General features: G+C 38.5%; 1 protein-coding gene across 2 annotated transcripts in view; it reads right to left on the bottom strand.

The window, feature by feature from the left end:
- The window catches only part of LOC137618209 (guanine nucleotide exchange protein SMCR8-like), an 88,456-nt gene that overhangs the window by 59,997 nt on the left and 12,871 nt on the right, over nt 1-15,588 (bottom strand). For both annotated transcript variants that reach the window (XM_068348323.1, XM_068348324.1), the window contains exons 3-6: nt 6,195-6,358; nt 4,770-4,968; nt 3,266-3,397; nt 1,785-2,005 (exon numbers count right to left, since the gene is read on the bottom strand). In XM_068348323.1, the coding sequence (XP_068204424.1) occupies nt 1,785-2,005; nt 3,266-3,397; nt 4,770-4,968; nt 6,195-6,358 (716 nt within the window). The remainder of the gene's footprint in view (nt 1-1,784; nt 2,006-3,265; nt 3,398-4,769; nt 4,969-6,194; nt 6,359-15,588) is intronic.

Raw genomic sequence — 15,588 nt, 5'->3', positions numbered from 1 at the left:
CGTACTATAATTGTATTTTCAACTAGTAGGCTGTAGACTGTACATGCTAGTTGCTTATGAGCACTAGTGACTATAGAAGTGTGATCTCTATTATTTCTTAGGGTTGTGCACTCACCTGATTACTTATACTGTACTAAGTATGCAATGTGTGATTAGGCCTAAAAATAAGTTGGTTGTTTATGCAGATGATGTTTCTATCTTTACATTGACCCCATCTCCTGCATAAAGGCCTATACAGTAGTTGGTTGTATAGCTATAGATCTAGCTAAAATTAGTGCAAGGAGCAAACTATAAGCGATAACATTAAACCTTAAACGTTGTGTGTAGTATTATTGTTAGTACAGTGGTACCTCGTTTAACACTTTAATTCGTTCTGGGAGCGAGCTTACAAACTAAAATATTCGTATCCTAAAACCATTTTTTCCACAAGAAATAAAGGAAATTGACTCGATGCCTTTCCCATGTCCATTAATACACATATAAAGTACCCTCATTTTCAAAGGTTAGTCATGCTAATTATTGAACAATTTATAAACCCTAACATCAGAAATTAATAAGATTATTAAGTCACAATGCAAAATATAGATAATACTGTAAAAAAATTTAATTGGCATGGAAATTAGCTAGAAATAGTCTATAATTTTAAGAAAAATATTTTTCTATTTAGTTTTAAGCAGCCGATTATCATCTTAAATTGTTCGACAAAAAGTATTTTTTAAACTTATTATTCCTGATCTTGATTTTCCTTGCTTAGCACATTCAGTAAATTAGTTTCTAGTGCATACAGTACAGTACTGTATACATTTTTCAGTGATCCTGACAATCCTTTGCAATACAGTTCCATCTACCATTTATATAAAGATCATTCTAACAGTCTTTAATTTTCTTTTGACACAGCATTCCAAAAGATAAAAATACAGAGACAGCTTTTGAGAACCTTCTGGAATTTTTTCTTTTTAATCTGATAGTTATAAAACCACTCAAAAAGTTAAATTGGGAAAAGAGAAAACGTTTTGGTGATATTGTACAGTACAGTACCCATATAAACATGTTTTTGCCATATGCAACATCATATGTGGCTAATTAAGTGTTATCAGTATTAAGGGAAATGAGTTTATTAAAATCTTTCATGAAGTGTCTATAATTCAAGTCATTTGTGAATCAATCGGAGTAAAATTTTTACCACCTTTCTTAAAATTATTAATATCTGTAACAACTTCTTCAACAAGTTTCCTTATACTTATAGCTTTATTTATTTGAATAATCTTATAATCATTAAATATTTCAATAAACATATCTAATACTGATGACCTTTCTTTAGCCTCATCTGATATTGCGATTGTCTTTTCTCTTCCCGATTGTGATTTCTCTTCCCGTTCAGAGTACAAAATTACCACTTAGGACATTCTAGGAGGTTAACTGGTTTGTCTTAAAATAATGGTATCGCCTGATTCTCAGAAATGACACAACCTGCTCACATGGATATTGTTACTATTTCTAGATCTTCTGAGTTTAACTTTCTTAATAGTATTATGGTTTTTAGTCAGATTAAAAGAGAGAATCAAGCAGGTTATTGAAAGTTTTCTGTATTTTTACCTTTACGTAAATATTCACAGGAATAATGTGGATTTGCTTTCTTCGTAACAATAATGATATTAATAATCATGATAGTAATAACACAAATGATAACATATATTTGCTTTGGGCAGCTATTCCCTTTTCAGCCTGTAAACCATAAAAAAATCCTGAAGATTTTACCAATATCCAAAATAAACTCGACTCACGCATTGCTGGCTCTTCTATTTGAGGTATCGTCACCATCACATGCATCGTAGTCTCCTGAAGACAAACATGAATACCCTGGGCTAACTCGAACTTGACTTGAGTCACTATCAATGTCTCTAACGTTAATTTTTGTGTGGTAATGTGAAGTTTCAAATTTCAAACCATCTTCCAATCCTATGTCTTCAAAAGTGACCCCTTTGGTCACAACATCAGCGGACTTCTGCAAAGTGAAGAGAAATTATAGGGGCTATTCAGATGACTGTTGCATTGTTGAACGATGAAAATGTCATAAAAGTAATACCCATCTCATTAACATACTTGTAGGTTAACAATGACACTTCAATAGATCTTAGTAATGGCCAAAAGAAGAGGGAATGATAAGTAAGGTATGAGTAATACTCATAGGCCTACAAGTAACAACATAGCTGATAAACTATGCTAAATGAACTTTGATTTTAGGAGTCAAATAATTAGGGCATATTATAAAACAATGCATTAACAGCAACACTAATTATTCTAAGACATTAATTATAAACACTAATGAGCATGAAAAATACAATAACTAATGGTTCTAATATTTTCTTGCTGAAACATATATATCCCACAGAAGTAATAAAATACCGTACATGCAAGATACAGCCCACCCTCTCCCCTTATCCTTCACAAATGAAGCTTCATATGCAGAATCCCCTATTGCCACTATCTCAGCAGTCTCCAAGGTGACTGGAGGAAGCAGCAGGGCCTATTGGAACTGTGTCACAATTGCTCGCCATTCATTCCTATTTCTAGCATGCTCTTTTGCTCTCTCACATCTATCCTCCTATCACCTAAAGTTTTCTTCATTCCATCCATCCACTGAAACCTTGGCCTCCTTCTTGTACTTTTTCCATCAATTCTTGTATTCATCCCCTTCTTCAGCTGACAACTGAATCACTGTGGTTGTGGTGACCTCTTGGTAATGTCCTTGCCTGGTGATTGCCAGACTTGGGTTCAAGTCCTGCTCAAACTTGTTAGTTCCCTAGGTTGCTGCAACTTCACCGTCCTTGTGAGCTAAGGATGGGGGCTTTGAGGAGCCTATAGATTTACCTACTGAGTCATCAGCAGCCTTTGCCTGGCCCTCCCTGGTCCTACCTTGGGTGGAGAGGGGGCTTGAGCACTGATCCATTGTATATATGGTCAGTCTCTAAGGCATTGTCCTGCTTGGTAGGGCAATGTCACTATTCTTGCCTCTGCCATTCATGAGTGGCCTTTAAACCTTTAAAATATAATATTCTCAGCTACCATCGCAGGGTATCGCATATAAGCCTATTTCTATCCTATCATTTAATTTAAAAATCTTGTAAAGTTCTATCCTTGCTCTTAAGGGCACTTGATGTACTCCACAAAGCATCTAATTCTATTTCAAGACATATAATGACACTCTAAACTATTATATACAGTATTTTCAATTTAATCTTAAAAAGTTGAAAACATCACCTACTTTCGGAGAACTTAGGTGAACATTTCGTTGTTGATGGATGTACCTGTCTTTAGTATACTCTAAATTTCTTATAAGGCCTTGCATTTCCATTGTAAACCACTCTAGATTGCTGAGTTTAAGATATTCCGTTGCCTGAAATGAAAGAAATTATATAAAGAATAAAGAAGTATTCATAAAATCACAATCAAAATTAATTTATGGTAACCTAGTAGATATACGTGAATGAATATACTATACCGGCAGAAGGGCTTGAAAGCAATACCAGTGGATAAGGGACAACTGAACACAAATCATAATCAAAACAGAATGAAAGATAAAAAGTAATAAGCCGTCAACTTTATGATTTCTTTAATTGGTCTTTGCTAGGTATACCTTCTTTCCGGACATGATGCATTTCTCTGACAAATCTCTAAATTAAATACATGTAAAATACAATTTCGTTTAATTCATAAATTATATGGAATGATAGCTGTAGAATGATTTGATAACTCATTTAATTTCGTTTCTTATTAGAAGTACAAAATTCCAAAGTAGGTTACAAAAAAACTTTGAAAATGAGCAAACAAATTTGAATAGGATTACTGTACGAGTATTACATCCATCTGCGAGTAAAAATATTGAGCCGAATGGACATTTTTGTGGACAAGTTCTAACAAAGCTAACATGAAATCAGTCACGCAGTGCCCATAAGCCACACGCAGTGTTTACAGCATGTTAAAGTGATTTTTTAAAAATTTTCATGTAATTTAAAAAAAAAAGGCAAAACCAGCCATCTTTAAATAGATTCCTTGTTAAAATTGAATGAAAGTGTAAAGAAACCAAACGACCCAGTGCCCATAAAGCGTAAATCAACAGATTTACTTAGTGATATTCAACATCATTCAAGAGAGAGAATTCCGGTAAACCAGAACTGTTCATGGAGGGAGATCCTCCTTCCAAGTAGTGACCCAACCCACTCCTCTCTCATCTTCTTTACGCCAGCCATGACTCTTCTCAAAGGTAAGGTGCGAGTTAATTTTTCAATTATTTCTATTTTTCACTGTGAATCTAAATTTTTATTAGTTTCTGATGTTAGGGGTTATAAATTGTTCAATAATTACCTTTACAATACCTTTAAAATAAGTGTATACAGTATGTGTATTTATGAACATATGGAATGCATCAAGTGAATTTCCTTTAGCACTATCTCTTATGAGAAAAATTGTTTTAGAATATAAGCAATTTAGGTTGTAGGCTTGCTCCTAGCACGAATTAAAACTTGTAGACCCAGATATTATTGTATTATATTTCAACAAATAATTTCAAACAATTGAATAGGTAATACAATAATATTCCATAACATGGAAAGCTAGTCAATGACTGAGGAAATATTTTGTCTTCACAATAAAAGATATTCAATTCACATACAGATCATTAGCATAGAGTGAAATGAGTACCTTCAAAATTTTAAAAATATATTACATTACACTATAAATCATAGACTTTAACATTCATAGCTACTTACTGTTGTAAACTGTTGTCTTAATTGTGAAAAATATTTAAGAAGTTTCCTGGAGTCTGCAGTGATATATGAGAGGCACATTGGACGTACAAAGCCTCTAGCCCGCACATCATACAGAGTAAAATAATGCACATACACATGAATACCAGGTTCAATGTCTTGCTGTACCATCTGTGTATCCGCACACACACGAAACTCACCACTGTAAATCAATTACATTAGTTAGCAACTCAAACAACTGATAGGTTTTTAGATATCAAGTCTCAAGTTGAATTAAAATTAAGGTCCATGCAAGTTTCTATTAACAAAACAAAAAATCCTTTATAAATATTGCATTCAAGTACAAAACTCTTCAATGGAAATAAGGTCATATTACTCAAGTGCTATTCTTATATATCTAATTACTACAACAGTGTAATAGGGTTGGGTAGTTTATCAAGACCACTAAGTCATATTTCCAGGTTTGAGCCTAGATTTTGTGAAACTCAAGTATTGTAAAGTTATAGAAGTTGGACAACTAGGTAAGAACAGATCAACATGTACGGACAAAATATACAACATAGGAGAAATGCAGCTTAGGCCAAAGGGACACTGCAAAGAGTCTTCAGTGTAAGCATTGTAACCCTATGGTCAGTAAGATGAAATGAAATACAGCTTTGTATTTTGACTAGGAGACTTTTTTACTTTAAAATAAACTGTAATCAGATCTAAACACTACCTAGATTTGTATTAATGCATTAAAAAATCAAGTTAAAGTAACATGAATACTAAGGTATTTCCGCAAAATTTGTAATAATCATGTTTCTCCACGTCTTCATTCAGTTTGTCAAATTACCTTTACCCATTTTCATAATTTCCTTAAAAACTTAATTAACTTTCACAACCTAATTGTCTCTTTCAATCTCCTTTTACTATACCTTGGTCCTCTTTCCCTCCCCCTCAACCTTTTATAAAGTAAGATACCTTGAAATGCAGACAAAGTTAAAAGTACAAAGAAAGGAAAAAATATCAATAGAAATAAGAGGAGGGAGAGCAACAAAATATATGATTAACTGAGTAGTGGAGGTAATAAAAAATAAACATTCCACCAAAGATGAATAATAGAGTTAGCAACATATGTGAATGTCACAATACCTGTAAGGTGATTCAGTGTGTTACATGCAAGAATCAAATGTAATACAGTAGTGTAAAGCAACTAAAGTTGTAATTTCTATCCCTGATTAAGCACAACATAAGGAGTGCATCACTATTTTTTCCATTAAACTATTCAATTTAACTCAAAACAGATATTAGATAAAAATATTTTGATTATTACAGTAAAAAATATGAAACAAATAAAATGAATCTAAGCAAAGTACAGCACATGATATTAACAAATATGAAAATAAATAAAACTGAAAACATGAAATGAGTACTAAAGCATCATACCTTGTATTCAGATAATCTGTAGACATAACCTTAACTACAAAATCATTCAGGTCCACATGGGCTGAAGGGATGCTTGGGATTGTCACCAAAGGCATTGGACCTTCTATTTCTGAGAACTCTGCCATCAATATAATATCTTCTTTGGGTGGAGATGTATTCAAAGGCTGGGGATGAAAAAGTAAACAAAATTACAACAAATCCATGTGAAAACCTCCCCAAAACACTGTACTAACAACACAATATACATTTGTTAGCTGGACACCTTAGCCTTTTACTATTTAAGAATGCCTGGGTTTTTCTTTCCTTCATATTTCCCCTCTATTGGAGTACAGCACCATGGGTCCTCTGCATGCTGGCCTCACCTATCTGCAAGTAATAACCAATTTCCTTGTGAAACCTAGTAGAGATTTAATACTTGCCTACATCCCCGAAACACCCCGCAAGGTGGACATTGGGAAACATATATGTTTGATTTATCAAGGAATATCTTACCTATGCAGTCACATTGCTAGTTTTCATATACACACAGGTTGCTCAGGCTGGTATCAATTTGTTGCACGAGATTTTAGCAAGGTGTCCGGGTTTATTTCAGTTACAGGCCAAGCCCGTGTGGGGAATAAACCCCGGGTCAATGGCCAAGGCAATGGTCGGACTTCCACCCTCCTAATGGGCGAGTCATCATTATTAAATAGTGTACGGTTTGTAGTAGTGTCGTAATAAATGACAAATTTGAAAGTAATTTGTACTGTATTTTTCCTAACGATAAAACCTGGAGCTATTTATACAAATTGTCCTGCCATCACCTGTCCTCCTATTAAGTCCTAGCTGCAATATAAAGTAGCTAGGATGCACTGGTGTGTGAGTGAATGGGGTAGCTGGCAACCCCCACTACCCCTAACTAGCGGGTTGGGTAATTGCCACCTTGCTTAAAAGTCTTAATGGCTACTCTTCCAACTTCGCCGAAAGATAATCCTTAATAAATAGCTCCGGCTTTGTATCGTTGGGAAGAATACAAACTACTTTCAAATATGTTATTTTCATTAGTAAAATAAATTTTTGAATATACTTACCCGGTGATCATATAGCTGTCAGCTCTGCTGCCCGACAGAAAAACCTAAGGACAAAATACGCCAGCGATCGCTATACAGGTGGGGGTGTACATCAACTGCGCCATCTGTCGAGCAGGTACTCAAGTACTCCATGTCAACACAGAACCAATTTTCTCCTCGGCCCACTGGGTCTCTATTGGGGAGGAAGGGAGGGTCCTTTAATCTATGATCACCGGGTAAGTATATTCAAAAATTTATTTTACCAATGAAAATAACATTTTTCAATATTAAACTTAGCCGGTGATCATATAGCTGATTCACACCCAGGGGGGTGGGTAGAGACCAGCATTACATGTTGACATTATTATGAGCTAAGTATTTTGTATTTCATTTTAGCAGTTATTCAAAATAACAAACATAAAATAAATAAGTACCTGGTAAGGAAGTCGACTTGAACAATTACTCTGCCTTTTTAAGTACGTCTTCCTTACTGAGCCTCGCGATCCTCATAGGATGCTGAGCGACTCCTAGGAGCTGAAGTATCAAGGGTTGCAACCCATACTAAAGGACCTCATCAAAACCTCTAATCTAGGCGCTTCTCAAGAAATGACTTTGACCACCCGCCAAATCAAGTAGGATGCGAAAGGCTTCTTAGCCTTCCGGACAACCCAAAAACAATAATAAAACATTTCAAGAGAAAGATTAAAAAAGGTTATGGAATTAGGGAATTGTAGTGGTTGAGCCCTCACCCACTACTGCACTCGTTGCTACGAATGGTCCCAGAGTGTAGCAGTTCTCGTAAAGAGACTGGACATTCTTAAGATAAAAAAGACGCGAACACTGATTTGCTTTTCCAATAGGTTGCGTCGAATATACTTTGCAGAGATCTATTTTGTTTAAAGGCCACTGAAGATGCGACAGCTCTAACTTCGTGTGTCCTTACCTTCAGCAAAGCTTGGTCTTCCTCATTCAGATGGGAATGAGCTTCTCGTATTAACAGTCTGATAAAATAGGATAAAGCATTCTTTGACATAGGCAAAGATGGATTCTTAACTGAACACCATAAAGCTTCAGACGGGCCTCGTAAAGGTTTTTAAATAGAACTTAAGAGCTCTTATAGGACATAAGACTCTTTCTAGTTCATTTCCAACCATACGATAAGTTTGGAATATCGAACGATATTGGTCAAGGCCGAGAAGGCAGCTCGTGTTTGGCTAGAAAACCAAGTTGTAGAACATGTAGCCGTTTCGGATGAGAATCCGATGTTCTTGCTGAAGGCATGAATCTCACTGACTCTTTTAGCTGTGGCTAAGCATATCAGGAAAAGAGTCTTAAAGGTGAGATCTTTCAGGGAGGCTGATTGTAGCGGTTCGAACCTGTCTGACATAAGGAATCTTAGTACCACGTCTAAATTCCAACCAGGTGTAACCAAACGACGCTCCTTCGTGGTCTCAAAAGACTTAAGGAGGTCCTGTAGATCTTTATTGTTGGAAAGATCTAAGCCTCTGTGACGGAAGACTGATGCCAACATGCTTCTGTAACCCTTGATAGTGGGAGCTGAAAGAGATCGTTCTTTCCTCAGATATAAGAGAAAGTCAGCTATTTGAGTTACAGAGGTACTGGTCGAGGATACGGATACTGACTTGCACCAGTTTCGGAAGATTTCCCACTTCGATTGGTAGACTCTAAGGGTGGATGTTCTCCTTGCTCTAGCAATCGCTCTGGTTGCCTCCTTCGAAAAGCCTCTAGCTCTCGAGAGTCTTTCGATAGTCTGAAGGCAGTCAGACGAAGAGCGTGGAGGCCTTGGTGTACCTTCTTTATGCGTGGCCGACGTAGAAGGTCCACCCTTAGGGGAAGTGTTCTGGGAACGTCTACTAGCCATCGAAGTACCTCGGTGAGCCATTCTCTCGCGGGCCAGAGGGAAGCAACTAGCGTCAACCTTGTCCCTTCGTGAGAGGCGAACTTCTGCAGTACCTTGTTGACAATCTTGAACGGAGGGAATGCATATAGATCTAGATGTGACCAATCTAGTAGAAAGGCATCTATATGAACTGCTGCTGGGTCCGGGATTGGTGAGCAAAATATTGGGAGCCTCTTGGTCATCGAGGTTGCGAAGAGATCTATGGTTGGCTGGCCCCAGGTGGCCCAAAGTCTCTTGCATACATCCTTGTGGAGGGTCCATTCTGTTGGAATTATTTGTCCCTTCCGACTGAGACAATCTGCCATGACAATCAAGTTGCCTGGGATGAACCTCGTTACTAGTGAAATGTCTAGACCTTTTGACCAGGTGAGGAGGTCCCTTGCGATCTCGTACCATGTCAGAGAGTAGTTCCCTCCTTGCTTGGAGATGTACGCCAAAGCCGTGGTGTTGTCCGAGTTCACCTCAACCACTTTGCCTTGAAGGAGAGACCTGAAGCTTTTCCAGGTCAGACGTACTGCCAGTAGCTTCTTGCAGTTGAAATGCATTGTCCTTTGACTCGAGTTCCATAATCCCGAGCATTCCCTACCGTCTAATGTCGCACCCCAGCCTACGTCCGATGCGTTCGAGAAGAGAACGTGGTTGGGAGTCTGAACAGTCAGGGGAAGACCCTCTCTAAGGTTGATATAGTCCTTTCACCAAGTCAGACCAGACTTTATCTTTCCGGAAACCGGGATCGAGACCGCTTCTAGCGTCTTGTCCTTTTTCCAGTGAAAAGCTAGATGGTATAGAAGAGGACGGAGGTGTAGTCTTCCTAGTGACACAAATTGATCCACGGATGACAGTGTCCCTACCAGACTCATCCACAGCCTGACTGGGCAGCGTTCCTTCTTCAGCATCTTCTGGATGGATAGCAGGGCTGGGGGTTGATCGTCTTGTTCAGCAACGTCCTCATCAGAGGGTTCCTCATCCGAAACTGATGAGGAAACGGCAACGGAGTGGGCAACGTCTGACTCGCTGAATCCGGTCGCACTGGTGGATGCGTGACGGAGCCGGACGCAATATCATGGTTCTGCTGAACAGTCTGTGAACTGTCAACAACCATGGGTGCGCGAGGAACTGTCTAGACTGCCTGGGTTGTGCAGTCAACACCCTACCGGGTTGCTGAGGTTGACGCACTGCGTCACAACAAGTCACCTCTGCTGGTTGTTGAACGTCTTCCTAGTGACACACTGAACGTCAACAACCACCTCCGAGCGTCGCTTAACGTCAACGTGCGACTGGCAACCCACACTGGGTCGCATCGGTGGAGGAACCACCTCAACTGGCAGACGCGAGTAGGATACCTCAGCGTCAACAGGGCGCACAACCAACCGGTTGGAAGGTTGTTGGCCAGAAGGTTCTTCTCCGTATTTAAGTCCTCTATCAAGGACACAAGCTTGGACTGCATGTCTTGCAGCAAAGCCCATTTAGGGTCTACGGGAGCAGGTGTGGCAACAGACGGGGTTAGCGACTGAGGCGGAACCATTTACCATCCCTGGAAGCCTTGTTATGTGTGACATAATAGTACAGCAAAAATTCAGAGGCTCGACAAAAGTTGAGAAGTTGACCTGTAAACAACTTGGAGCGTCTCCTGGTTAGGCGCCAGGGCGAGTCTACCAGAATTGAGAAGTATACCTGGGCAGAGGCATGAACTCCCAAGCCGAGAACTTCTCTCGTGTCCTATCAGACTCTCGCTCTATAAGCCAGTTTAAAAGAAGGGAAATCAAAGGCTGTATCCCTAAAACTCCTCCTGGTGCAAAAACCAGTCGCCTAGCCAACGTAACGCTCTCTAGGAGAGCGAGAGAGCACTAGCTTAACAACAACGGCTTCGAAGTAGCTAGGCCTAGTGTAAGTTCTGACGTTAGGCGAACGAGGAGCAGCAGTTACAAGATCCGGACGAAGATCCTTAAAAAATCATCATGATTTAATTAAAGTCCATAGGAGGCTAAGCAGCTTAAGGCTCCTCTCCAAATGACAGAGTCCTCAAAGGAATATCAGTAGGAGGGAGAACAGCACTTTCTCATCTACAGGAACCTTGTCCAAGAAAAGCTAGGTTATCTCAGTGAGGGTCTCACTGGTGCATTAGCAGCAGACCAGAAGGCAACGTTATGTAACTGCTTGACAGTCTGTGAACTGTCAAAAACTGAACTGTCAACCACAACAGGTGCGTGAGGACAAACAGCACTGGTGCATTAGTAGCAGACCAGAAGGCAATGTTATGTAACTGCTTGACAGTCTGTGAGCTGGCAACAACCATAGCTGTGTGGGGAAGCCTCTACTCCTGACTGACTAGTCTGCTGCGGGCGAGTAGCGGTAACCACAGTGGGTTGCGGAGGTTGAAGCACAGCGTCAAAACAAAGCAACTTAACTCCACCCTCCTGTTGTTGTGGTAACTCGCGAACGTCAACGGAAGGTAGCGTGTGTCTGTGAACGTCAACGTGCGGCTGGCAGGGTACACTGCGCATGGGTGGTGGAACTCTCACAGGCGGAGTGCGGGAGCAGGTAGCGTCAGCGTCTACTGTACGCACAACCGTGGTTGGTTGTAGGCTAACGGGTGCAGCGTCAACCTTCTCCGCACGATACTCCTGCATAAAAGATGCTAACTGTGTCTGCATAGACTGTAGCCAAGACCACTTAGGGTCTACAGCAGCAGGTGCGGCAACAGACGGTGTTACTGCCTGTTGCGGTACCGCTTTGCCTCTCTTAGAAGGTGTGCAGTCATCGGAAGACTGCAGTGAGTCCGAACTGACCCAGTGGCTACACCTGGGCCGTTGGACTTGCGCGGAAGGGACCGACTTGCGCTTAATAAGCTGCGAGACCTTGGTCCAAGGTTTCTTACGAGAAACCTCTTCCGCAGACGAGGAGTAAATGGGCTCTCTCGTCTTTGTGTGGGTGGGGCGATCTTGGGTAGATACGCCCGAAACCACGGAGGGAAAACGTCTGTTCGTTGATCAAGGCCTGACGAACCCATAAGTCGTTCGACATTACTTCTCCCCTGGCTTGGGAGCTTGCAAGAGGTCCCGGACTAGGTGAACGACAGGCACGAACAGACGAACCCTCGGACGCAACACTGTAACACTTTGCGCATATCACTTTATCACTTCGATTTTCTGTTTTGCACTTATTTCACTGAAATCGAAACATTACTGATTTCTACCTGAAACACGCAATCCTACCCTTCATTAAAAGGTAGTAATTGCGAAAACAGTCGTATAATGCAACAGAAAACATATATAAAGATAAAGAATTCAGTGGCTGGGAAAGAGACTAAACACTAGTTCAAATAAACTACGTTTACAATCTCTCACCGCACATAGCCTGGGGACAAGAATAAAACCCTAGAAACGTTTTACCTTCTTCCCCGTACAGCGACTAGGGAGGAGAGTAACACGAGAACAACGTTACCCGCTAGAACGGAACGTTTTTTCTCCTCTCTCTCCCTCCGTCTCTATCTCTCTCTCTCTTTCTTGATTTCACACCTGAGAGAAGAGCCCAATTATATATCGTCAAAACATGTTATTTGGCTAAAGGAAAAAACTGAAAGGTTTTCCAAATAAAAAGTTCCTTTAATTTAGAATTTAAACCATTTAAGCTAAGAAAGAATGAACGAAACGTCAGAATCGGTTTACTCTTACTGCAAAGTGAAACCGTGATACACTCTCTCTCTATCGTAACGATAGAGCGCATGTTGAACGTCCTGAACGTCAACAACTGCGTAGTCTAAAAAACTAAACGTTAGTTCATCTTTGAACAGTACGAGACTATCAAAGAAATTCTTTCATAAAACATTAAATTTAAAAAGTTTTAAATTCTTTAAAGGCTAAATACGATATAACGGGCTCAACGTTGATTAACTTCGGTTCCAAGTTAGGACCGCCTACTATCAGGAAAGGTCGCATATAAACAAAACATAAAAATTTATTTTTATATGTTTAAAATAAATGGAAAGTTAATCGAAGAGGCCTAATAAAGGCGGAGAGATATAAAATATATAGATCTATAACGTGTTAAGCAAAATTACTAAAAACCTAAACACACTTCCGTCTAAGGGAAGGGTCGGCCATTTAAAAGTGAAAGAGAGTCCATACTCTCTTTGACACCATAATTAAATCTATCCAAAACGAGTTCAAGTTTTGAGATGAAGATAAAACCCCTGCATAGCGAAAGCTCAAAACTGGAATAGTGTACTTCACCAAATAGTTGTGAAAACAAATCCAGTTAGTAACAGCGTATTTAGTAGGTCTTGCCAGTGGCACGACAGAGAGAAAATTGGTTCTGTGTTGACATGGAGTACTTGAGTACCTGCTCGACAGATGGCGCAGTTGATGTACACCCCCACCTGTATAGCGATCGCTGGCGTATTTTGTCCTTAGGTTTTTCTGTCGGGCAGCAGAGCTGACAGCTATATGATCACCGGCTAAGTTTAATATTGAAAATTGTCATTTCATATATAAACTATAAAAACTTCAATGAAACAAGAAGATGGTTTTTAGTTTGTGAAGTCTTGCACTATAGGCATGACAAACTCTGCAACAGGAGCACATTTCTGAGTAAGATTCCATGATCCCACCACTCAGAGATTCCTCAAGGTTGTCAGTCATGGAATAAGAGTTTCTCTCCACAGGCAGGATCTATCAGCTAAACCCTTAAGCAGGTGAGTAGTATAAAGGTAAAGAATAGTAAAGCATTCTATGAACAGTAATCTATGATCAATCATTTAGTCTGGTTTATAACTCAGTGAACTGAATGAATTATTAATTTCTACATGCAATACTTAATTCATATGTCTTCCTCATTTTCATCCTTGTTTACTTTTTTACATGGATATACATAAATATAAATAAGTCATGGTTGGCACCTTGTTTTATAAAAAAAAAGAAAAAAAAAGAATAGTTCTGACAATCTTTTTTTGTTTTACTGAAATCAAGTATCTATATTATTCTCCATCCAAATCCTTGAACTGTATCTAAACCTGTTTGATTTCAAGTGTCAGCCACTTGATATCTAATAAAATCTTTTAAGTAAAGCTCTTACTTTCAATAAAAATAAGGTAATTATTACATCAAAAACAGAAGAAAAAAAAATTAAATAAAACAATTCCCGTAGATACTATAGATTCATCTGATATTACATCCAAGAAGGATGGGCTTTGAATATCACTTTAAAAACAAGATTTTTTTGTAATCAGTATGATTGCCATTTGTCCCCTATGGCAAGATGAGCTGGTGTAACCATACAGTATCTTGATAAAATTAGGTGTGAACAGGCTTCACCTTACTCATGCTGCCATAAGCCATTCATCTTAAGAAAAGAATTTATGTCGCTTCGTTTTTATAGGTGTACACCAACTTCCTTTTTAGTTGGATTATTTGGTTGGTATTCAGTCCCTTTCTTACTTTGATTTTACGGAGATATCTTATGAATGTATTAACATGATTGTTTATTCAAGATTGACATATTACGCTATCTTCCAAGCAATCCTTATATACTGTATGTATTCTTTGCCAGGACATGCATCCTCCATTTCAGGTCTTAAAGCTAGTATTAAAAGGTAAGCAAGATTTTTACTTTATCAGCAAAGTAGAAAGTTTCTTTCACTTATTTTATTCTGTTTGTCTGTTAGTTGACACACACTGTTTATATAACTTATACAGTACGGTCATTTTGACAATCTCAATACTTGGATAGTAGTTAGCAATTAAGATTTAGTCTTATCACATTATTACTGTTTACTTGTTTATCCTTTTTTAAAGACAGTAAAAGTTTTTTTTTTTTTTGTTAAAGAATTATTTTGTTAGAGAAGTAAGGGGATTTTAATCTGATATTACCCGTTTCATCTGAAGAGACTTTGTAGAGAATTGTTTTATTATATTCTTAGACTGTTATTCTTTGATGTGTTATTCAAATTTAGCTAAATCATATACTGTACACTTTTTACATATGTATCAATGGGTTATGATAATAAATAAATCACACTGCCTTCTGTTTATTTCAATAAACATGCCACTAGCAATTTGTACCATGCTTTTTTAGACAATATCAGTCTAGTTCCCCAGACATTAAGGAAATGCTTTAAGTAGAAAATTCTGCTCTATATTTCATTGTTGGGTCTTAAACACCAGAGAAACTTAAATTCTGATCCTAATCTAAACTGGTTTCGTTACAATTTATTTTTCAGTATTAGTTAAATTTTTTTGTTTGCTGATCAATTTTCTTTTATTTAACAAGATCTTAGAAAACTACTATACACTTTTTCATATCCGGGTCCATGAGAAGCAGCTCTTGTTATACCATGTAAGTTTGAGTACTTGATCTCCAATTACTGCAATGACTATAGTGGTCCAAAGCAACTTGCTTTCTTTATTGCATGGGTTCCTACAGAAGT

The sequence above is a fragment of the Palaemon carinicauda genome, chromosome 24, assembly GCF_036898095.1.
Source record: "Palaemon carinicauda isolate YSFRI2023 chromosome 24, ASM3689809v2, whole genome shotgun sequence".
Taxonomy (NCBI): Eukaryota; Metazoa; Arthropoda; class Malacostraca; order Decapoda; family Palaemonidae; genus Palaemon; species Palaemon carinicauda.
This window is presented reverse-complemented; position numbering and strand designations above follow the sequence as displayed.